At 45.2% G+C, this 25,457-nt stretch overlaps 1 protein-coding gene across 3 annotated transcripts in view; it reads right to left on the bottom strand.

Moving 5' to 3' along the window:
* The window catches only part of Susd4 (sushi domain containing 4), a 132,025-nt gene that overhangs the window by 41,782 nt on the left and 64,786 nt on the right, over positions 1-25,457 (bottom strand). For 2 of the 3 annotated variants that reach the window (XM_052737866.1, XM_052737867.1), the window contains exon 3: positions 23,984-24,196. The exons of the other annotated variant lie outside the window; for it this stretch is intronic. In XM_052737866.1, coding sequence (XP_052593826.1) covers positions 23,984-24,196 — 213 coding nt within the window. The remainder of the gene's footprint in view (positions 1-23,983; positions 24,197-25,457) is intronic. 3 annotated transcript variants of the gene reach the window in all.

Below are 25,457 nucleotides of genomic sequence, written 5' to 3'. Positions count from 1 at the left end.
CTCAGGTGACAATGACAAGCTCACAGCCTGTGTCACAGAACTAACAGAAAGAGGGACCCAGTGTGCAGGAATCACCTCCTAAAAGGAACTTTATTTGCTGCCTATAACAATTCCTATCTGTAGTGGTTTGAATGTAAATGTCCCCATAAGCTCATAGGGCGTGGCACAATTAGGAGGTGTGGCCTTGTTGGAGGAAGTGTGTCACTGTGGGGACGGGCTTTGAGGTTTCTTATGCTTGATCACTTCCCATGGCCTGCGGATCAAGGTGTAGAACTCTCAGCTCCTTCTCCAGCACCATGTCTGGCTGCACACCGCCATGTTTCCCGCCATGATGATAATGGACTAAACCTCTGAAACTGTAAGCCACCCAAATGAAATGCTTTCCTTTATAAAAGTTGCTGTGGTCATGGTGTCTCTTCACAGTAATTGGAACCCTAAGACACTAACAGACCGTTGATCTGAATAATTCTGGAAATGAATGAAGCGCCGGCTGTGTTTTGGACAGGATTTAACATAGTTTAGCCTGTCGGGTTAGTGGCTGCAGCCACCCAGGCATGGTGCAGGGCCTCGCCTCAGTCTGATGAGCAAGCATGGTGTGCAGAACAGCATGGAGGCTGAACTGCCTCTGCGTTTGCTGCCGATACTTCCCATCTCCATTGTGTGCTCTTCAAAGGATACTAGACTAGCATATACTCTTGCCAGCCTCCTAGGGTTCAGGACATGGAGTGGCTGAGACCAAGTGAGAAGGACAATGAAAAGGAGAAAGAGGACAAGTTAAAGGGGTAGTGAGCAAAATGACAAAACACACCAAGAGTGCAAGGTGAATGCCTGCTTCTGCTCCTATCTACTTACACAAGTCACCGTAGAAACCACAGTGTTCCGCACTGCCAAGCCGGGACTCTGCTCATTCTCCCCTGAACACCTCACAACGAGCCCCCTCTGGTTTAAGTCACATCGACCACTGTGTGCTTTTCCCCATCCCTCATGAATACATCCCTGTTAAATGTTTCTGATTTTGTGTATTTTATTTTAGTGTTGGGGATAGAAACCAGGACACGGAGCCTGCTGGGTAAATGTTCTATCTTGAGGCTTTACTGCCAACCCTGATAAATGCTTCTGATCTTAAATGCACACAGGTTTATAAGTATGACCTGGAGATGGGTTAGACTCCAAATTTCTGAATTCTTAATTTTTAATTTTTTGAAAACAAGGCAAGAATCTAACGGTAGTGTTTTTCCAATCAGAACCTTTCTCCAGAAATTCTTCAATGCGTTAGAGGATCTTTGGCTTCTTAGCTGCTCCCCAGAGTCTATCGAATGCACCATGTGGCTGGAACAGCAGTAATAAGAGCCCTGTTCATCAAGATGCTTCAGCTTGGATTGTCAGCTCTGAGGCACGGAGCCTTGGGAGCCCCGGGAGCCCTGGGAGCCCTGGGACAGGTAGAAAGGGAGGATTTCACAGTGGCTGGTGGCTGCTAGCTTTGGTTACTCTACAAAGGGCCCATCAAGGGCATGATGGGATTGATGCAAGGTTCTCCAGAAGCAACATGGGGTAGGACATAGCAGAACCAGAAATCAGGGCATGAACAATGGAGAAGACTCAGACAAGAGGCCTCCTTGAGAGAAAGAGTAGGGGACATTCACCTTAGATCATCTGTAAGGCCAGATGTATCTTTATCTTTGCCCCCACTAACTTGAGAGTAAGATCTGTGTCAACACATAGGTCTTCCCCAACATTTCCCCATTCCCAGACCCATTCATGCTCCTGCCAAAGAAGAACTGCAGGGTGGGGCGCTGTCTCAAGTTCCATCAAGAACCCTGGGAGTGCACAGCCCTCGAGCCCAGCTAGCTGGCTTTGGGCACACCTGGGTGTCCCCCTACAGTCTCAGCTGGAGAGCCGTCTACTGGCTTCCATTTTGCATCTCATTCACTCTATAGTAGGCCGTGGAAAAGAGTGCTCTAACTATTCACGTTTAACCGATAGTTTCTGCGTTAAAATAGCCTAATTTCCTCCAAATCAGGCCCAGAATAGTTACAAGGTAACGGACAACTCTCTGCACACCAGCGCTGCCTTCTTCAGAATGGAAAATGTGAATTATGTTTTTCTCAATGGCACTCGGCAGAAATTATCCACAGCAAGTAAAAACACATTTATCAAGGCACCTGTCTGTAAAATCTTGCTGTAAACAGTTCTTGAGGTGGTAATGTATGTGTCTAAGCAACCATCCCATGATGGACTTTAAATGTCTTTAAGAATTAACTAGCAGAGTTGCGAGGTGGCCAGTTTGAGGAGTAAAGTCAATGGATAGCGTGTCCACTTGGACATCACAGACAGGTTGACATTGGCTAGTCCGAGGGAAAAGCTCCCAGGCTTTGCTCCCAAGATTGATTTTCCAGCCTGTGCTAAGATTAATGTAGGATGCTTCACCCAAGTTGGGTGTGCTGTAGTGGAGGGGGGGAGTGGGGGGTAATATACTGTGGTCAAAAAAGAGTCTGTATGGGACTGACACAACACCAGCTCACTACATGGGACAGCCACATAGCAGTAAAGGCTTTGGAGTTCAAGTCCCACTAAAGCAGAAAAAACAGGCTGTGATGTGCTCTAGGACCAAGGGCAAGGCCAGTCCAGACCAGCTCTAACAAACCTTCAAGTTCAACAGAAGAAAAGGTCATCCACATCCTCTCTGATTGTTCAGGCACACTCTGTGGCATCCCCTGCTCCCGGAAGGAAGGGTAAGGCAAGTATAAGGTTAAGATGGTGCCTGGAATAACTATCTGCCCCAACGAGCTTTGGTGATGGTAAATAACCACTGACCTCATTTCTAGAAAAGGGATCAGGACCTTGAGTATCTGAAAATACATGTGTAATCTTCATTAATGCTGAAGTGGGTTTCATAGAGGAATATGGACATTCCTTGAGAATTCACAAAGAGCCATATTCAGAAAAACTCAATGTAAATTGAAAACATTAAAAGCTGAAAATGGGGTTGGGGAGATGGTTCAATCAGCAAAATGCTTGCAAGCCTGAAGATCTGAGTTCAAGTCCCAGAAAACAGAAAAACAAAAAACAAACAACAACAAAAACCAAATGGACGAGGAGTGGCGGTGTACACTTGTAATCCTTCAGAGGCAGAGACAAGTGGATTCCCAGAGCCTGTTGGCCAGGCAGTCTAGCCTAATGGGTGAGCTCTAGGCCAAGGAGAGACCCTGTCTCAAAAAACAAGGTGGATGACACTCCTGAAGGATGACATCCAAGGTTGTTCTCTAGCTTCCACATGCCTGGGCACGTGCATACATGTGCATCCCTCCCTCCACCACATGCACGTACACACAAAGTTGAAAGTGTTAAACACACAACCTACACCTCCCAGCTCAGCTACCCAGCATAGTGTAGAATGTGGCTCACTCGCCCTTACTATCTTGCAGCTGACTAGAAGTCACTGTCCAGCATCAAGATGGAATTCCGTGCCAAGTATCACTAACCCAGGGAAACACAAAATTCAAAATGTGAAGTAAGGTTTCTACTGAGCGGGCATTGCACTCACATCATGGTAAAGTCGAAGCATCATTAAGTTGAACCATTGTTAAGTCGGGGACTGTTTCTAACCCAATCTCCTACACCACAGATTCATCCATTCAGAAAAAATAAATCACAAAGCCACTTCACACGTGTCATTAGCAAAGACTGGAAGCATCTGTCAATATTTGACTCTGTCATATACAATCCGGCCAACAGTTAGAACTTAGGTTGGTGAGCCATACACGGGCACTTCCAGGATGTAGTTTGAGGACTCGCAAAGGTTTCCATTCTGAAAAGCCACATTTCACCGGCCCACCACAGCCAGTTAAAATTGGAGATTCAGTGTAATGAGCAAGTACAAGGAGAGGAAGATCCTCAGGCAATGCTGCGCAGTTACACCCAGTATAGATTTATTTATTAGACCAGTCAGCAGAGTACAGTCCCAGGGGTGGGGGCAGGCGCAGGGAGAGTCAACAATGTTTTCAAGATGTTGGTTATATGTAAAAATGCAAAACCGTTCCCAGGAATATGAATACACAATATATAAATACATATGAGCCTTACAATCCACATTATTATGTTAAAGGCTCTAAATGCCTTGCTGTAAAGAACTTGACTTAGATTCCCATGAACTGGAATTTGTAAGTCTTTCTTATTCACCCTGCTGTTCGTTCATTTGTTCAGGGACTACTGAGCCCATACTCTGGGTCCAGTGCATCCTAGGTGTGGGGGATGGGGTCGGAGAAGAAGTCACCATTTCCACTCTTACAGCATTTGCATGGAGGAGGCTTCTAACCGCAAAATTAAGAGACAAATGAGCTAGAAAATAACAGGCGAATCTCACGCCTGCGATGAGCTCATAATGTGGTGATAAGGTAGGGAGTGACTTGGGGACTCACTTAATTCGAGCAGACAGGCAAAGGGGCCTCCGAGGAAACGGCATTTATTAAGCTGAGACCTGAATGACAGCACAGATCCAATTACACGTGGATCTGGGAGATTTCAGGCAGAATGGTGAGGCCAGCACAAAGGTCGGAAAGCAGCTTGGGGTCCCACAACACACCGGGGAACACCTGTGTATTTGGAAAAATAGCAGCCAACGCGGGGGAGGAAGGGCCGAGCACACAGGGCCTGGCGGGTTAGGACAGGGCGCGGGGTTTTGTTTGGTGGAAGGGACACTAGTAGAACCTAAGCATGTAGAAGGATCTGGTTTACACTCTCAAAGAGTTTGCCACATGTGCAGTGAAGGATGAATCTTGGCCAAAGGATGGTTTTGTCCTCAGGTCCTGGGAGGGAACCTCTAAGTTCCTGGAGTGTCCTGCCTGACATAAGAACCCATGCTCACCTGGTGGCATTAGGCATGCTACGTAGTCTGTGTGATGTGGGACACCAAATATCAGTTCAGCTTCTGGGGGGCTTGGAGACTAATATCAGCCCATAGTGGTCAACTGTGTCTACAGGAAGGACCCTGATAAAATTCCGGAGTCAGTCTCCCTGATTGTTGATACACTGTCATACACTGCTGCTTGAAGGAGAGGTGATGTCTGCACAGCTCCGCTGGGGGCTTGTGGCTGTGACTCTTGGATCCTGCCCTACGTACCTCTTCCCTTGGGCGATTTTAGCCTGTGTACCCCCATTCTAATACACTTATCCACGAGGATCATGGGTTTTCTAAGTTATGTGAGTCTGACTAAATCACTGAATTTGAAAGTGGCCTTGGAGATACCCGGGTCTGCAAACAATGTCAGACTGGGGGCAGCTGTGGGGCCCTGAACTCTGTACCATTGGATGGTATTTTAATGTGCCATCTACTGGCATCCATTAGTGCCACTGTTTCATTCAGTACAAGAGAGACCGCCCTGACCATTGGTTTACTCAGGAGCAGGTCACAGAAGCTGAATGGAATCAGCCCAGGCCAATGATGCTGTTATGGACAATCAACATGGAACAAGGAAAAGGAGAGGTGACGGCCATTGCTGTCCAGAAGGAGCCGACGGAAGAGGGGGGAGCTGCTGAGAAGAGAGGGGCCACTCTGTGCGTGGCTTTGCTTCCCAAGCAGGGATGGCTCCGGCTGTTTCTTTCCTCTTTAAAGGATGTTGACTGTGATGAAACCTGATGCAGTGTTGGAACAGGACACTTGATAGCTTGTGGCTCTAAGTGATTTCTCCTGTGGAATTTTTAGTTCCCTGCCTGAAACCACTAAGAAACACACAGACATAGAACAGATACAGACACAGACACAGACAGACAGACAGTCACACACATACAACACACACAGAGGGGGGATCAAAATAGTTATGGTAGGTATACTTTTGTGTGTTTTGCTACTGAAAAGTACCCCCTCCTTTTTTTTTTTTAAAGACTTTCTTTTCTTTTTTGAGATAAGGTCTTGCTACATAGCCCAGGATAGCCTATGACATTGTGTTGAGCTTACCGTGCTTATTTTTGTATTTTTTTAAACCTTTCTAGACCTTTATTGGGAGAGAGAGGGAGAGGGAGAGGAAGAGGAAGAGAGAGACCATGTGGAGGGGAGAGAATATACGGAAGGAGAGAGTGTGGAAAGAGAGCAACTTTTGTATTTTTATATTTACAACTTAGATAACGAATTTCTGTGGATATTGGCTGTCCATTCTGCAGGGCAAGACTGTTACACATTACATATACTAGAGTATATATGCAACATTCACAAAGACTGTCCACATGGGAAATTCAGTCCCAACAAACAGCAAGTGATTGAAATTATTGATCATGTATTTGGACCACAATGAAAATAAGACAGAAACGAACTGTTATAAAACTAACTCCTATGTTGGAAACTGAGTAATATCTTCCTAAATAACCCATGGGTCCAATAAAACAACAACATAAAAAAAAGAAAATGTTTTGGATGGAGTAACAATGAAAATTTGCATATTGTAACATATGCTATGCAGATAAATCTATGGCTGTACATCCTCTTTAAGCCTAAACACACAGAGAAAGCTCAGCATGGTTGCTCACACATGCCAGTAGTCCCAGCACTCAGGAGGCAGAGTCAAGTCAGGTTGTCCTGGAATTCTATAGGTTCAAGGTCAGTCAGGGCTACACGGTGAGACTCAAGAAATAAACAAAAGAATATCTAAGTACACACATCTTAGTGCTGATTAAGTGAAATCTGTTGATCAGTTGTTTTTATTGCAGGTGTGGGTTTGTGTTTAAACTTCTATTGGATATTTCTTTATAAATATTGAGGTATGTTACTAGGTATATATAAATTCAGGGTGATCATTTAGAACTAAAATTAAGAATTCTTAAATGGTCAGAAGATGGGTAAGTGATTAAACCTGAAAAAAGTACAAGGAAATAAATAATTAAGAATAAATGATAGAGAGAGCTTTAATGATAAAAGAAACAAGACAAGAAGGACCAGCAAGATTCTTTGAAGCCACAATCAACAATCACTGATGGCATTTATCAAGAACTACACAGCGCACCCAACCGAAAGTAAGGATGAAAAGATATAGCATTGGCAGAGCCTACATTAAAAAAATAAAGAAGACAGAAAGAAAATTTGAAATCAAAACATTTGAGAATTCAGATGAAGTCAAATTCTTCAAGCAAGGTAAGAAATACTATCATTTACTGAAATTGCCAAGTTATACTTATATAAAATATCAAGTAAATTCAATTTAAATCAGAAAGGCTTCCCACAAAGCCTACTCCAGACTCAGGATACTTCTTCGTGAATTCTGTTGAACGCGTGTGGAAGGTCAGGCAGCAATCTCACTCCCTCCCCGTGTGAGTAAGGTATACCCTTCTGCGGGACACCAGCAGCTTTACAGGGCAGCCTCCTTGATTATTAGACAAGTGGAAAGAATGTCACAGATGGGAAAAACATTCAGGACAACCCACCTCAGCAACACAATGCAGACCTTAAGATGAACACATTGGTGAGCATAATTTAAACACATCACAAGTATGCCAACTTAACATTTAATGATCATCCAGTGTGACTTGAACATTTAGCAGAATAAAGGAGAGAATTACCATCTTATTAGATGTAAAAAACCATTTGATAAAATTCCACATCCACTCATATTAAAAAGAAAAAACTCTTAATAAGCTAGGAATTAAACAAAATACTGAAATTTAATAAGAAATATTATTAGAAAAGTATGTATTGTAAAAATCTAGAAGGCATCAATTTGAGATTGGGCCCCTGACTGGAATGCTCACTTCTTACACTTGTTGGACACTGCACTGGGTTTCCTCACTGATGTAGCTGAAGAATTTCTCTCCAGCTCCCGCCACTCCAGCTCCTGCCAAGCCCCGCCAGTCCAGGAGCCCACTTATAAAATAAACATACAGACGCTTATGTTATTTAAACTGCTTGGCCATTAGCTCAGGCCTATCATTGTCTAGCTCTTACTCTTATATTCAGCCCATTTCTATTAATCTATAATTTGCCACGTGGCTCATGGCTTACTGGTACCTTACATCTTTCTTGTCCTGGAGGCGGCTGCAGGCAGTCTCCTCCTTCCCTTCCTGTTCCCTTAATTCTCCTCTCTGTTAGTCCCACCTATACTTCCTGTCTGGCTACTGGCCAATCAGTGTTTTATTTATTAACATATTTGCCATACAGAACATCCCACAGCACACTGAAGCAGGACCCAAATAAGAGGAAAGTGGAAAGAATCAGCTAGCTAGAAAGAAAAGCTTTAGTATTCAAACATGACATGACAATGCATGTGGTAAGCCCCAAAAGAATTCACAAAGATAGGAGCTAGAGGGATGAGGGCTCAGCAGGTAAGAACATTTGTTGCTCTTGCTGAGGACCCAGGTTCAGTTCCCAGCACCCACATGGTGACACACAACCTTCTGTAACTCCAGTTCCAGGGGGTCTGATGCCCTCTTCTGGGCTCCATAGGCATCTTCTGATCTCCAAGGACACCTAACATGTACATAGTACATACACATACATGTAGGCAAACTCTCATATACACATAAAATAAAGTAAATCAATATAAAAAAACTTACAAGAATGTACAAATATAAATAGTAAAGTTCATAATGAATTTCTAACAGATAAATTTAAATAATCTTAAAACTTTTATCAAGCACATAAAAATCTGAATTGCTAAATTCAAATAAATAAACAAAAGACAAGACCTCCATATAGAAAACATTATTGAGAACAATTGTTAAAGACCTTAATAAGTAGGGAGAGCCAATATTGCATAGGTCTTATTTTCCTCAGAATTTTAACTATAAATCTGTCCTATTTTTCTTTTCTAGTTGCTATGACAAAATACCCTGGCAAAAACTTGGGGTTTATTTTCACCATGATACCAGATTATAGTCAGAAGGGAAGTCACAGGGGTCACAAACCTGAAACAGCTAGTCACATTCATAGTCAAGAGCAGAGAGAAGATGAATGCACATGTGCGTACTGCTCAGTTCCCTTGCCCACTCTTAACACAGTCCAGGACCCGAGGCTAGGGGATGCTGCCACCCACAGTGGACTGGGTCTTCCTACTTCAATTAGCATCATCAAAATATCACCCATAGACACACCCACAGGTCATCCTAATCTGCACAATTCCTCGTTGAGACTCTCTTCCCAGGTGATTCTAGACTGTCAAGTTGACAAAACTAAACATCACACAACCCAACGTAATAATGGTCAGAATTCAAATTTGTTTTGATAGTTGATGCACTCATTCTAAAATTTTTATGAAAACATGGAAGGCCAAGAAGAGCCAAGACAGTCTTGAAGGCACAGAGAAAGGGGGTAACGCTTGTGTTACGAGCATTTAAGAGCAATTACAGGGCTGAAGTCATCAAACCAGAATCACACACAGCACACGACAGACAGACCAATAGAACAGAGACTGGGCCAGGACTTCCATCTCCTGACATAGTTGGCCACGGGAAGCAGTGGGGACATCCATTCTAATGAACAGTGCTATGTGTGTTATATACAAACCAAGCCCAAGAGGGATGGCTAGAGGGCTATATACGAAAGCAAGACAGTGAGGTTCTGAGATTACAGAAGAAAATGCAATATCATAATGCAAAGACATTTTTGAAAAATTTATTTTCTTTTTTAAATTGCTGTGTGTGTGTGTGCGTGTGTGCGTGTGTGCGTGCGTGCGTGTGTGTGTGTGTGTGTGTGTGTGTGTGTGTGTGTGTGTGTTCAGGGTGCCTGTGGAGGCCAGAAGAGGATATCAGACTGGAGTTGGAGTTACAGGCAGTTGTGAACCACCTAATATGGATGGTGGGAATCAAAGTTGGGTGTTCTGGAAGAGACATCTCTCCAGTCCTGTGAAAACATTGTTTAACATGACAAAAAAAAACTCCTAAACAACTTTAGCATCAAGTAAAAGATTGATAAATTTGACTACATTCAAGTTAAAATATTCTGTGCATCACACTGATAATAAGAGAGTAAAACCTTAAGCCACAGAACAGCTTTGTAGCACCTATAAGCAACAAAGGACTCGGATCTAGTGTATATAAAATCTCCTAAAAATCAATACAGAAAAGACTACTAATCGATTAATGGTTAAGCGAATTAAGCAGGCACTTCACAGGAGGGAGTCACAAGCTAGCCAATAAACACAGAGAGGTTCTCAACTTTATTATTCACCAGGGAAATGAGCATTAACGGTGGGAGATTCAGAGAGTGGTGGGACGTGCCTGCAAAAGTCAGACTCAGGAAACTGAGGCAGGTGTGCCCTGAACAGTCTGACACAATCTCAAAACAAACCCAACCAACCAACCAAAATCAAAGAAACAAACTCCCAAACAACCATCCCACTACAATGTTAGAGAGAGTACTACACGTCTGCCAGATGGCTAAAATAGTGCTAATACTAAAAGGCATATTCTGTTTGTGGGAGTACAAACTGGTCCAACCATTTGAGAAAACTAGCAACGTCTATTAACACTGGATATATGAATACCACACACCTCAAAAGCTCTACTCTCTGGTACAGAGCCAACAGAAATAGAAGATTATCAATCATCAATAGGCATGTTCTGATATGCTCACTGCAACACTATTTATAACGGGAGACAATCGGGAGAGTCTAAAATGTCCACCAAAATGAATATTCAAACGATGGCATGTCCATACATTAGACCACCAGGAAACCATGGAAATGATCCAACCGCAGCAGTGTGCCATAAGATGAGTGGGAACGAACTTCTGGGGACACCAGCAGGGTTCTATTTCTTCCCTGGATGATGGGGATGCTGGTGTTATCTCATGAGTGTTCACCGAGCTGTTCTGTTTCATGAACTTTCCTATATGCACTATGTTTTGCAAATTTAAACGAAGTTGTAAGGACAGCAAAGTGAGCCCAGAATGGAGAATGAGGAATTCCACTGATGCCGCCCCCTCCCTTTCCTACCTCCCCCAGGGCTGCTGGATCTGGAGGTGGAGCCACTTCACGGAATGTCTAGGGATGAAGGACGGTGTTTATGGAGATGAAGCACAGAAATTCCCCAAAGCATAAAACTTTAATTATATCCCAGAAAAATTTCAAGAAGGCAAGCTGACCCCTTGGTGTAAATTACAGAAGTTGGTGCAGTTTCATCATACAGGTAAACCGTGATTTTTTGCTTCACATGTGTACATGTTCCTGTGTGTGCATGCACATATATATGCTGAGTATGCATACATATGCATGCATGTGAGGATAGAGGTTAACTTTGAGTGTTCCCTTCTATTGCTCTCTACATTATTTGTTGTTGTTGTTATTATTATTATTATTATTATTATTATTATTATTATTATTATTAGTTTGAGACTGAGTCTCTCACAGAACCTAGAGCTTATCGATTCAGCGAGGTGGCTGGTCAGCAAGTCCTTGGATCCATACCTCCCTAGGGCTGGGATTACAAGGACAAGCCACTGTGCCTGGCTTTTTCCATGGGTGCATGCCTGTGCTGCAAGCATTGTCAGTGGAACCATGTCCCCAGCCCCTTCTGCTTCTCTTGATAAACAAAGGCTTAATATTTTATCTTTAAAGAAACTGTGAGATCAATTTTCACTTTCTGGAAAGTAGCCTCATATGTAAAAAGGAAGAGATGGGAAGCACTGGGTGGCCAGAAGTAAGCTCAGAAGAAGCATTAAAAATGATTTCATGCCAGGCAGGTGTTCTGTTTTGGTGGTACTGAGTACACCAATCTCATGGCTTGCACATGCTGGGTGGGCAATTTGCCTCCTGAGTTTCTTCCCCCAGCCAAGAATGGGTTTCAGAGACAGTTCTCGCAGACGGATGACTGACAGAACATCTTTGCTTACAAACAGAAGATCCAGGGCAAGCCTCTCAAGGAGGAGTACCTGAGGCCCAGCTGTTCAATCAATTTAGATCCCATCCTGAAAGATGCTTGGGGCATGATGCCTGGAAATGTGCATTTTAATGCCTCTGGGCAATCAAAAGCTAAGAAGAACTGTCTGAGAAGAAACCCAAGGCCAGTGCAGGTGACCAGGGAGACCGAAGACATCGTTCAAAACAAAAAAATGCTCGCTGGGAATTTAATGATCCCAGCAGCTGTGTTAGCCAAGTGACATTGGACTCTAACATGAACAGGTCTGTACTATGAGGCCTTTGCTTTGCAGACCCAGTAGGGACTCTGAGGAGGTCTCTGTTGGTGCTAATGAAACTCAGAAAATGGGGCCTGGGGAGCCCGGGTCAGCCTCAAATCACTCCACACTGGAGTGAGAAAATCGGGTACACAGTGATGGATTTGAAAGGACATCCCTGGGGGTAAGCCCTACATTTTCCACAAGTAACCAACCTAATTCTGGGTTGTTGCAGGTGTGAGCTTATGAAAATTATTGCTTTCTGGGGGATCTCCACAGTCAACTAGGTGTTCAAGGTCACCACCAGTCATCATGTGACCTTTCCACGTGATCTGACAGGGATCTGAATACATGCTGATGCTGTGACTATCTGTTGACTAGGTAATTCTGTGATTTAAGGCCACCCCCTCCCCCGCCGCCTAAAGAGTCCTTGTACAGTCAGGGTGGGAATGCATCATTCATAGATGAAAGAATGCAGGAATGTGGGCACAGCTGGTTAAGTAGCAACGCTGCCCTGATGGAGACTTCTCTGCATGTACAGGGCTTGATGAGGAGGCTAGTGAACCCTCTCCTGTGGCTATCTGGCTGTCATCTTGCCATGGGGGTATGTGATCTTTCCGCCACTCATCTTCACGGGTTCAGCCCCAGTCTGACCTGACCTTATTACTTCTGGAATTGCTTTTTTCTGTTTCAAGTCATGTCTACATTTAAGATGAGACATTCTTCAAGAACAAAAGTCAAACTCACATGGAAATGTCAGGGGAGAGTGCATGGGCAATGGTGACTTCTGTCAACACCAGCCAAGGTGAGACTTGACAGTGGCCCTGGGGACGGGCAGGAGAAACATGAGTGTAGCTTAGGGGAAGACGTGGAAATATTCGCCCTTGGGGCCAGAGGCGGCCGCTTTCTATAACTCATGTCTAAATCAACACGGAAGAAATTTTAGGTGATAGAAAATGCACCTGAGAAGAGAAGAACGCTAAATAAAACATTTTTAGGGCTTCCATCTGTTTCGATGAAGCTCCTGGAGGTGGAAGACAGCCCAACTTAATATATGAGTAGCCATAAAAAAGGACTAAGACGGCCGTGCTTTTGAAAAATGCCCGCACCCCACACTTTCGATGAATAAAGGGGCTGGCTGCCAACTCTACTGCCAGCTTTAGCTTGTGAGTCAAGTTGGATCTTTTAATTAAAAATTTATAATGTAATAATAATACTTAAACTCATATCGCACCCTTCCCCCAGGAAGCTTAAAGAATCTTCTTAATGTCAAATTATTCATCTTTTATAGCAATCCTGGTCAGGTCTATGGGAGCGAAAATATTTTAGTAAGTACTTTTTTTAAAAAGTGCTTCATGGATGAATTATTATTATTATTTTTTCTTTTTGGCATGCTGCAAGAAACTTGGACAAAGAAGGGTTAAACATGCAGTCATAGCAAGTTGGGGTCATCCTGGGAACAGCTCTCCTACGTTCTACTCAATCTTTGGGTTTTGACCAGGCAACTAGGTAACAGGGACATCCAGTCAGAAAGCACAAATGGAAGGGATTCCTGGACCTACCTGGAGAGCTTCCAGAAATGCCCCCGAGCTGTGGGAGAATACCTCCTCCAAATGGAAATGATCAAGGGAAATGATCAAGGGAGTGAAAGTTCCAGGGTACAGGAGTTACAAGAACTGGAGTTCCTCGGAGGAATGGTCTCCATTGGGAACCTCCAGCTGCAGGGTGGGGGAGGGGCATTCCAAACACACACACACACACACACACACACACACACACACACACCCCGCCCCAGATGTTCAGCTGGGAACTCAGCCCCACTCCTCCCATTCCTCCCTCATCCTCAGAAAACCTGCCAAGCAGCGGCTCCTCCCCCAGAGCTCCTCAAAACCAAGCCTGCAGGGTATTTAAGGTCAGGTCTGTAGACCTTACACCTGATTTCTCTCCTGCTTCCTTTTCCTGAGAGTCACCATGAGTTGCTTTGCTCAGATTAAACCTGGTCTTATTAATTCGGCCTGATTTGGTTTAATGCATCAGGGGAGAAACCCACTGTAGTGGGTAGCCATTCCAGCTTTGATCTGGAAGTTCCAACCCCCATTGAGGCTTCGGCAACAGTAAAAAGGGACCATTGTCTTCAAGATTCTAATTCTCTCCATGCTTACTCTTGATTTCTCACAATCCTTTCTTACATGCTATGTCCTCTTTAAATCCAAACTTTCCATTTTGATAACAAATAAGTTTTTCCAATAGCAATCTCTGAAGTCTACAGAAGAAAAATGGGGCCCTAACAACAATAACTCTACCCAATCCAAAATGATGCCATGGTAATCATCATCATACTACACTTCTTGCCAGAATTTCAGACAATCTTACCCATTACTCTAAGACTTGCTGCAGAACCTACAGTTAGTCTAACTGAGATTTAACTACCTGAGCTTTCTCACAGTACTCAACAGAGTTAACATCATCTCCTAAACAGCAGGAAGCAATTATAAGAAAACGACGCCCCTTCTCCCTTAGGTTTCATAATTCTCAGGGTTATGGATGATGGTTATAGGGTTGGGAGTGGAAGAAAATATTAGACTCAGTATTCTTAAAAAAAAAAAGGAAAAAATGGAATGGATAGGTATAAGATATTATGGTAGATTATTGTATATACTAGTAAACAAATTTAGTAAAATAGCAGCCTTAGATAATTTGCACTATAATTTACACTGTAATTTGCACTGTTATGGATTCTTATATGTTGATACAAATGTAAACTATTTTTATATTCCTGTTTAAGATAATTTGTATATTGATACAAATACAGAACTATATTTGTTATAATGTACATATATTTCTACTCTTATTTGAAATATTTGTATATTGATACAAATGTAAATTTATATCTCTCATACTTTATGTATGTTCTACTTCTGTTTATGATATTCGGTATATTGATATATATTTAAGATTATTGTTATATTGCATATCACACTACATACTCCTACCTCTGCTATAAATATCTTATGTATTGTCACAATTTTGAAGTCATCGTTCTTTACCATACATTTTCTTATAGACTGTTTACCTTGTTTACATGAAGCCTTAGTCCTTAGGTTATTTCGGTAGATAAGACTTATAGATTTATAGTCACCTATGCTTGTCATCTCTATAGTTATGTTAGTTAAGTTATCCAGATTTACAGATACATAGGTCAGATGGACAGGTAATCTTCAAACACTTCATAGACCTAGAGAATATGGCATTTAAATAACTTAGAATTCTGTTGACATGAGACACAATTGCTCCTGACAGCACCAATTTGATCCCGAGAGAATGTTGGGCTTCTAAGACATTTCCATTTGGAAGTTTGTCTTCTTGGCACAAAATGGCCTACTGGGCAAAGAACTGCCCTTGCCTACAGTGTGTGTGTGTGTGTGTATATATATATATATATATATATTATATATATATAATATATATATATATATTATATATATATAAAATATCTTAGATAGAACATATTAAGTATTAGATTCAGGTTCTTTAGGATAGGACACCTTTTGGAATGATCTTTGTAACATGCCATTTACCTATGCTCTATACTTCTCTGGATTTTAGTATGTGTTTCTTGCTTGATATTGTTTGCATTGGTTGTAGTTCCATCTTATCTAGGTCATTATCCCTCATTATTCCTGGACAATATTTGATAACCATTCCTTTATATATAGTCTTGTATTAGGTTAGAATCTTCTTATTTAGACAAAAAGGGGGAGATGTAGTGGGTAGCCATTCCAGCTTTGATCTGGAAGTTCCAACCCCCATTGAGGCTTCGGCAACTGTCACGCCTACAAGGCAGGGCCAAGGGAGGACCCTGGAGACCCGAGATCAAGATGGGCCAGCACTCTCTCTGTTCCTGGACCCTAGACGGTGGAGGTTGACCGAGCAGAGCTCCAGAGAACACCGTTGGACTGCGATACACCTTCCCCAGACCCCGTGACCTACCTATCCCTTCATTTGTAAGTTACCCACTAAATAAATCTTCCTTTTAACTACGTGGAGTGGCCTTAATAATTTCGCCAACACCCACAACCAGGGACTTTCAAAATACTTATCAGGCCCCAGCTCTGTTTTTTATTAAGTTCCCCAGGTGACCTGGCAGGCAGCCTGGGCGACACACCTCCAGAGAAAGTACAAGCCTGGATGGAAGTCACTGGGACAATGGCCCATCCTCTCCCAGCTAGCTCGCTGGGCAGAGTGCGTAACTCACTTATGCTCGCACAGGCCTCTGTCTGACAAACTGATACTCTGATGGCAAGAATGGTCTCCAAGGAACTCTGCTAAACACTACAGAAAATAATTTCTCTTCCCTCACACGAAGTTGTAGGACACTACATCCCTGAGTAAGGGGCTCTCAGGACTTCTAAAGGAGAAAATCACCTGGGAGGTTTCCAGTTATCTTTCTTAAGAATCAGATTCCTTGGCCCTATCCCTAGCACTCTGGTGAGGGAGGCCTGAATAGGTATTTACAACAGGTTCTGAGGCGGGGATCCTTGGTCACATTTTAAAAGCCAGTACCCTGTAGGAAACTGGTCCTTACCAAGGATGCTGACAGGATGAAGCCTTCCTAAGGGGTATGGCCATTAACATGTATGTCATCCCTCTATCTCCAGTGAGAAGAAGGGACCCTGGCCAGGTGGGTTGAGTGAGCTGAATGTCCTGGAAAACACAGAGATGATCCCATCCCTGCCGCTGCCCAAGGTTCCACAGAGAATTCAGCTCCTCTGAGCTTCTGCATTCTCATCCAGAAATCAAACGCCAGAGCCGCCACGCTGGCCTACTGTACTCCCTGAAGAACACGGCAAGCATCCATCATAGCACCTAGCTACTGATGAACACACTCTGCATCCAGCATCCATTGAAGAAGATACTGGGTATTCAGCACCCACTGAAGAGAACACAGTGAATCTAGAACAGCACCTGGCCCTCGAAGAACACCCTATGCATCTAACATAGCACAGCACCCTGTGTACACAGGACTTACCCCCTTAGAACAGTGCAGTCTCCTTGGGGGAGAGGAGAACAAAGGTACAGCACCAGACCAGGCCACGAGCCAGAGATGCGCAGCGTGCAGGTGTGTGTGGAGGACACTGCTTTGTGTCCTAGTGACCTGGGGGTAGAGGTAGATTCCGGACCGACTGTCCGGCTGTCCCTGTTCATCTTTGTCAGCATTCCCACAGTGCATGATCTGGAACTGGCAACTCCTTTCACAACTCTCGATAACCCAGACTCAGCTGAACTCACATCATGAATTGTGTCAAAGCAACGATAAGGCGTGTGCTGAGGTGACCAGAGTTACAGGGGGAAGACATGCTCTGTGGGAAAGACTAGAAGTGGACGGCATGACACCCAAATATTAGTCAAAGAGGCCAGGGCAAAGCCAGCACTCCCCACAAACAGCTCCCTGTGACTGTTCACAGGGACACCAAGAATCACCCCCAGGCCACCTGTAGAGGGCTGCGGGGGTGGGGGGGAGCCTCAGAAGCAGGTAGCTACAGAAGACCACCGTCTAACAAGAGCAGGGAGGAAGCAGGAGTTGCCAGAACCCTGGGTCCTCCTCTCACACTTCAGGGGTGAGAGCGGCCTACTCAGATATGCAGACAATGGCTACACAACAGCCTTTCCACACACCTGCAGGGCGCCACAGCATGCCACCTGCCGAGGCGGCTTCTAGACTGAGGGCTCCCTCCCTTCGAAGGCACTGAGACAAGAACAAGGTTGTTCTTTGAGGAACAAAAATCTGGAGGAGCTGGAGAAATAGCACAGCATCCTTAAGAGCACCAGCTGCTCTTGCTAAGGACCCAGGTTAGGTTCCCAGCACCCACACAGTGGCTTACAGTCACTCATCTATAACTCAAGTTCCGGGAGGTCTGACGCTTTCTTCCTGCCTCAGAGGTAGGAAGACCCACATGATGCACAGACATACATGTAATTTCAACATAAAATAATTTAACATTTATTTTTGAATTTTTAAATACACATAAAACAATTCAAAAAAAGTTTCCCAGAGTCACACATTTCCCTCCATACTGTGGCCCTCAATGGCACCTTTAAGCTTTGCTCTTGAAATAGCACTGGAGGCTGTGCCTGGGGTTTGGGGCAGGAGGTTGTGGTGACTGATGCTGGGGGCAGGGGGTGACAGTGCTCTGAGGCTGCATTTCCGGTGTGGTTTAAACCATGTTTTTCTACTCCTCTCTCAGCTTCGAGGAACTGACTGGCCACCTGGAGGGGAATGGCTGCCTGAAAAGCCTTCCTCTCAGACAGGTCCTCTGAAGCAAGGCGTGCTCTGCGGAACACAGTACATACATGTAAGGTCTCTTAATAGCATCGTGCTGGGATTAAGAGGACTGTCACTGTCCTCATAAACCATCTGGGCACTTGCTAAGGAAGACGCATTGGAACAAGCTGTCTGCTAGAGCTGGGGACTCCAGGGTCACGAGCATCCTTTTTTTTTTCTTAATAGGTATTTATCAAAAACTGACAGGAACGTGATGCCCAAGGAGACCAGGGGCCGTTCTCCAAACTGCTCAAGGAAGCTGGCTGGGGAGGACACGGAAAGCTCCCTTCCTCCCTCACTGAGGAGAACTCAAGCACTAATTTCATAAAAAGTTAAGTTTGCAGTGCTCAGGTCTCTCCTTCCCAAAGCAGCTACTCCAGATAGGGGCACTTAAAAGAGAAAAGAAAGCTGTGTGCCCCTCACCTGTGCTGACTACACCCAAAGATGTCCTGAGGACACCCCGACCCCACCCAGATGATGATGTTCCTGCTACATAGATCTGACTTGAAAAGCTTGATAAACGCCCTTCCTGGCGAGGAGACCCCTAAAGGGTTTCAGTACTGGGCAGTGTTGGCTCACGGTCTAAGGGAGCTTGTCAATGCAGAAACTGGCTGTAACTGGTTATTTAGTCCTCTGCTTAAAACACAGCAAAAGCTTCTGTCTAGCTGGAATTGAAGGGTCCAGAAAATAAATAAATAAATATATATATATAAAATTATAAGCTTAAGAGATGAAAGCTGACAGTCATCAGCTCTAAGGGTTAACTGCTAACAATGGCTGTCTGCTTACAGCCAGCTCCTCTGTCAACAGCCGGGGGTTAACTTTTAACTCCCTTGCCCCTTATAGCCAACAACTGCCTGGACCAAAGTTAACTTTTAATAGTTGTTCTACGTGACTCCTAGCATGCACCCCATGCCTGATACTATAAAAGGGGGCCAGTCAGTACACGCCTCCATGGCCACAGCCCCAGAATTCCAACATTGGCTGTGGTCTCAGCTAGTTGATAAGCTTTTGTGCCCCGAGGTGTTTTTTGTTTTGTTTTGTTTTGTTTTGTTTAATTTTTATTTTTCTGGAATAAAGTTTGCTTCTGGTTTAATAGACTTTGGTGGTCTGTCCCCCATTATTGCGTGACCCCGTACCCAACAGAATAACCAACGCATGAGGGCAAAGTGCGTTCTGTAGCCCAGCAGCAAAAGATGCTTAATCAAGGAAATGTTTCCAGTGATGCTGACAATCAACAGGCCCGGCAAGACAGAGGCTAAGCTTCCTCCCCTCCTCCGACCTCCCCTCCCCCGTCGTCCCCTCCCCCCACTTCCCCTCCTCTGTCCATTTGTTCATAGAATGGATAGGAGCCAAAATGATTGTACTTTAGTTCTGGGCTATTTTATTATAAAATACACCTTTCTTTTTTTTTTTAATGGGTCTTACCACACAGATCAAGTTAGTCTAGAACTTTCAATCCTCCTGCCTCAGCCCAAGGCATGCACACCAAAGTGAGAGCCAGTCCAGAGCTGACTCCAGTTGTCTGTCTGTGCCTGGATATTTGTGTTTAGCTTGTGTCTCTAAACCCAATTCACATAAAGCTAATCTTATTTCACCCTTTCTTCACAGGAAAGGATGTTACCCCCAGGAAAGCGTCCCCAATTAGACCCAGCTGGGTGGTTTTGCCAAAGCAGAGGCCCAGCTGGTGGCTGGCACCCTGACCTCACAGGTCTGCAATGTCTTTGGCCAATTTCAGAATTTCCATGCCGCTACCGAATGCTTTCACCCAGGCTCCAGGTCCCAATGGCTAGAGTGGCCCTTGGATGACGGCTCAGAGAAAAATCCATACTTCTCAAGTGGGAGATTCGGGTGCCGAGGAGAATCCATTCCCTGTAATGTCAGCTAGGCAGACCCTGGCTGCCAGTGACCTTCCCTGAGACAAGCAGTTTAAACTAGAATGTAGGGAAAGAGCTGGTGCACGTTAGGGTAGGGAGTAACGAGGTGGGAATCCAAGGGACTGCCCAGAGGACTTGTGCCTAATTTGTTGTACAGCACATGACGTCAATACTTCTGCAGAGCACAGCACAGCGGGTGGGCACCAAGAGTCAAGGTGACTTAAAGATGTAGAATCTGCTTCTCGGCCAACGCAGACATGTTGGTACATGTTTGTGCTCCCAGCACTTCTGGGGTGGAGGCAGGAGGATCAGAAGTTCAAGCCTATCCTTGGCTACATAGCAAATTCCAGGCCAGCCTGGGATATAGGAGACTCTGTCTCAAACAAATGTTTGCTCCTCAGACGGAGCTGGTAAGGAGCTGGTAAACAGGGTAAAGGACTCTGTGGAGAGCAGTGGGGGTCACGGTGATGAGCCCTGAGGCCAGATCTGGTCCGACTGTCACTAAACTCTGATAGAAAGCCAGGGGACTCTTTCCTTCTTTGAGGCTGTTTCTTTGTCTGCCAAACTGCTTAAATTAGGAGACTCCCATGAGTCCCTCAACTCCAACTTGGATTGTGTCACTTGCTGTAACAATCTGCTCTTATGCCCGATTAGAATGGGCTTTTGTGACACGATAAAGGTCAGCCACAACCCTGCCAGGCAAAGCATCCTGGCTGAGTGTGACAGGATGGGTAGAAGCCATGTTTACACTGTAAATGTGGAAATGCAGATAAACGTCCAGAACAGCAAACTTACAAAGCAAATTATTTGGGAGAACAGGCACTCTTCCTATCAGCCCTCTTCCCCCCCTCCCCTCTATGCTCTCTGAAGCCCTTTCCACTCTGCATGGACACATAGACTAGCTGACCTAAAATAAAACACAGATGTTGGTCCAGAAGGCCACATCCAGACAGACTTTCAGGAAGAGAACCCCTACAGAGCTGAGGGGTTCCCACTCCTGTCTCATTGTAAGCTCTTGTGCCCCCGAAAAGCTCTATGCAATCCTGAGCCCTGGACGATGGAGATGTTGCCTCCATGGCCCTTAGGCTGCCTTGAGCAAGCCTGTTCCTTCACTGCTTCTGTCTTGTTGGTTTTCAGTAGAGCGGAAGCAGTTCCTAATGATTCCCATAACATTAGGATTACCTTCAGTTCTGTGACTTCCTCATACGCTGTGTGACCTTGAGGAAGTGATGAGCCTCTCTGAGTCTCAGCCACCCAAAGAGAAAATGGGAACATAAATCATCATTATCTCCATGACAAAACTCAGCCTTCTGGCAAGGCAGCAAATTAATTCAACAGCTCTTACTAACCACCTAGCATAAATGTGAAGCACTCAGCTAAGGTTATTTACAAAGCAGGAAAAAAACAATCTCCATGGCGTAGACCCCCACCCACCACCTTCTCCATGAGCCATGCAGAATAAAGGGCCAGGGAGATAACTCAGTGGTAGAGAACTAACCGAGCATGCCTGAGGCCCTGGGTTCAATCCCCGGATCCAAAAAATAAATAAAGAACACCAAAGACACCAACAATGACATTTTCCACCATCGAGGCACAACAGCCATCTTGGCACACAAACGTCCCAAAGGTAAGCAGTGCCACCACCAAGTTCAAATAAACAGCCCACTTTGCCTAAGCTGGCAGTCTGTTCTTCCAAGCGTTCCCAAACATTGCTTACCACTCAACACTGTGACCAGCATGCAGATCTGGACCGTGCTTTAGGGAGTCAAGGTCTGGCTTCAGGTTGTAGGGGGGGAGTGCAGAGTCCGGACACTGTTCCATCACTTTAGACTGTGCCTTCTCCGTGGGTCTTGGCACACAAGAATCCCCCATCCAAGGAGACTGCTCAACACCTGGAATTATCTCCACAGCACACAGGGCTGGCGCTCATTTTAAAGTTGCTAAACTGCTTTTGTTTTGCCCAAGAAGATGAAACAAGAGAAGGCCTTCATTTCTGGGCAATATCTGGGGCCCGTGTTCTCCTTTACTATATCAGCTCATGCTCCTGGGTACGGGGCATCTCAGGCCACAGGCCTTGGCAGGGTAGATAGAAATGAACCAAATCAACTTCCAGTTCAGTCGAATTTTTCAGGGAGCACAGCTCACATGGGATCCATGCATGAGGGAATAGTGAATTTATTAGTGAGTACTTTAAGGGCAAGACACCATTCTTACTCACCCTTTGCAATTTCCATATGAAAAAGCATAATAAAAAGTGCTTGTCAGATTAAATCAGTTTAAAAGTTTCATAAAGCGGGGCTGGGGGGATGGATCAGTGGGTAAGAGCACGCACTGCTCAGGCAGAGGCCCTGAGTTCAGTTCCCTGCACCATGTTGGCGTGTTGGTGTGTAACTCCCGCTCCAGGGGATCCAACACCTCCAGCCTCCCCAGGCACTGGCTCTCACATGTATGTACTCACCCACAGACCCACATGCACACATGCAATTTTTTTTTTAAAGTTTCAGCAAGGAAGTACACATTATTAAATCACAGTGCTCCTTTACATCTTATCATAAAATCTTCCTCCCCAAATAACCTCAATAATGAAGAGAAACAGAAGCCGGCTCCTAATGAGCTCCAACATTAGCAGAGCAGGAACACACTAGGGCCGCGCCTCCTGGAGGTTAGAGGTTTGAGTTAATTTCTGATCCATGCCTATTCCAACTTCAGCCTCGCTGATCCTGGGAGACTCATAATCAATCTCTTAGCACTCCAATTAATTAAACAATTCATTTTTCATAACCCTAAACATTGTCTACCGAGCAAAAATAAAACAAAGCAAAATGAAACAGAAAAAGCCTATGAGATTGTTGCAGCCAGCGGATTTGGGCTAGCTGCCAGAAGTCAGTGAGTGTTCTGCATCAGCAAGAGATCCAGGGGTCACTGCGAGGAAGGGCCGGTTATGGTGTCAATCCACTCTCCCCGCCATAGCTTCTTGAACGAGTCTCACCAAACACTGGGCTTAAAAGCAGTAGTTGATTTGGCCGGGTGGCAGTGATGCACCCCTTAATCCCAGCACTCGGGAGGCAGAGTCAGGCAGATCTCTGTGAGTTTGAGGCCACCGTGGTCTACAGAGCAAGATCCAGGACAGGCACCAAAACTATACAGAGAAACCCTGTCTCGAAAAAACAACAACAACAACAACAAAAAAGTAGTAGTTGATTTGATTCCGAGTCACATCCCACCTTTTATATCACCAACTGCACAAAAATATTAACTACATTCTTCACCATAACAGGGGAGTGAGTGCTGAACTGCAGCCTGATACCAAAGTGCTCTATGTCATCTGAGTGTTCTCTTGCCCGGGCCAAAATGGTGATAAATTGGATGGTAACTGACAGGGAAAGAGGACTATTCAAACTCATCTTGTAGACTAGACCAGCCCTGGGACCGATATTCAAACTCATCTTGTAGACTAGACCAGCCCTGGGACCGATATTCAAACTCATCTTGTAGACTAGACCAGCCCTGGGACCAATATTCAAACCTGTCTTGTAGAGGAGACCAGCCCTGGGACCGATGCCTCTAGAGTACCCGCGGCCCTCCTCCCTGAGAGGCACATCCCTGTAGACAAGACTGATGTCTCTAGAGTACCCGCGGCCCTCCTCCCCGAGAGCCACATGCCTGGCTCCCACAGAGGGGCAGGCCCTTTACCTTCTTGGATGCAGACGGGCCCGTCACTGGGGACCCAGCCTAGGCTCCCATTAACATGCCTCACACACAGTCTCTTTGTAGACCCCTTCAGCTTGAATCCATCTTGGCAGTGATAGCGGGTTACAGAACTTTCGAAGAAGACTCCTCCGCTTGGGGTCCTGAAGCCATTCTCTGGAACGCCTGGGTCAGCACACACGTTGAGGTCATCGAACCCTACATTGACACACACAGAGAGAGAATGCCTTGAATACTGCTCCAGGAACTGTATTCTTGCGCCTCGGGCCACTCCAAACTTACCAATGGAACTAAGAGTCTAAACATGTTAGCTTGCACCCTATTGGTTAGGAGAGGCCAAGGGTGAGGAAGGTGCAGCGTCTCTGCCTGCATAATGTTCCAAATGTGCCCTCCACGGGGAGGCCTGAAATGTCCAAGCGCTGAACAGACATCTACTGCTTTTCCTATAAAGTAAGGAAAGCCAGCACACAAATCCTCACAGAGCAGGTATTGGGAACCAATATGCACAACTCCATGGAGATGGGGTTGGTGTGCCCACCTTCAATTCCCAGTACAGCCCGCTGGTACCACTTCTCAGATTCAGATTCCCAGCACAGCCCCGGGGCTCCTGAATGCTGGACGCATGAGGTATCCATTTCTCTTTAGTACCCTGTACTGGTAAAGGTCCTCAGCTGTCAGTGACACCCCTCACCCTGTGTGCTGTGTGAGGCTCCCCACTGGCCTTCAAGGTCACTGTGCTAAAAGCCCCTTAGCATGGGAGGCACAGCAGGGTCGGTCGGCATATCCAAAACTCACTGTCAGAGCTCCTTCCGTGCAGAGATGATGAGACATGGTGGAGGAGGAGACAGCTAAGAAGAAAGGCAGCGGTGGGGGCAGCATCCACATTTCTACTCCTCAAGTATGAGCAAGTGTGATTCCACATCAAAGCAACAAGATACTATCCAGGTACCGACTGTCCTGTCTGGAAGAAGGGGTACTGGAAGGTTGTCACATGATTGCTTTAAAGTTTGCACGTTTAGGGAAGTCTCTTTAGGTCAACAGGTGCTTCCCAGGTAAAGGGAGTGCTGACTTCCTCCGGCCTGGAAGGACACACACACATTCCCATGGTGGGTCCTTTGAAAAGGTCATTCTGATGGAGTCAGTCTCTATCTAATTGTAGCAGAATGGGGTACATGTGAGTCAGTGGGAGCCTCAGAAGGGCATGAGGAGTGTACTATCCCAGGGGTGGGGCAGCCTCTGGAAGGCCTCCAGCTGAGTCCTTAGGAGAGTGGGCACACCAGCCAGAAAGGAAGATGAGCATCACGTTACAGGTCAAGAGCATCCACAGCTAAAGACAGAGGACACTGCCATCACTACCTGGACATTGTGAGGGACAAGATGAAACTTGTCTGCTGACGTTTAAAGAGGACTTCTCTCGCGCGAGGCCCAGTGTGGACTTCTCTCGCGCGAGGCCCAGTGT

Source organism: Peromyscus californicus, unplaced genomic scaffold, assembly GCF_007827085.1.
Source record: "Peromyscus californicus insignis strain IS unplaced genomic scaffold, ASM782708v3 Scaffold_14__1_contigs__length_90479793_seg_2, whole genome shotgun sequence".
NCBI lineage: Eukaryota > Metazoa > Chordata > Mammalia > Rodentia > Cricetidae > Peromyscus > Peromyscus californicus.
This window is presented reverse-complemented; position numbering and strand designations above follow the sequence as displayed.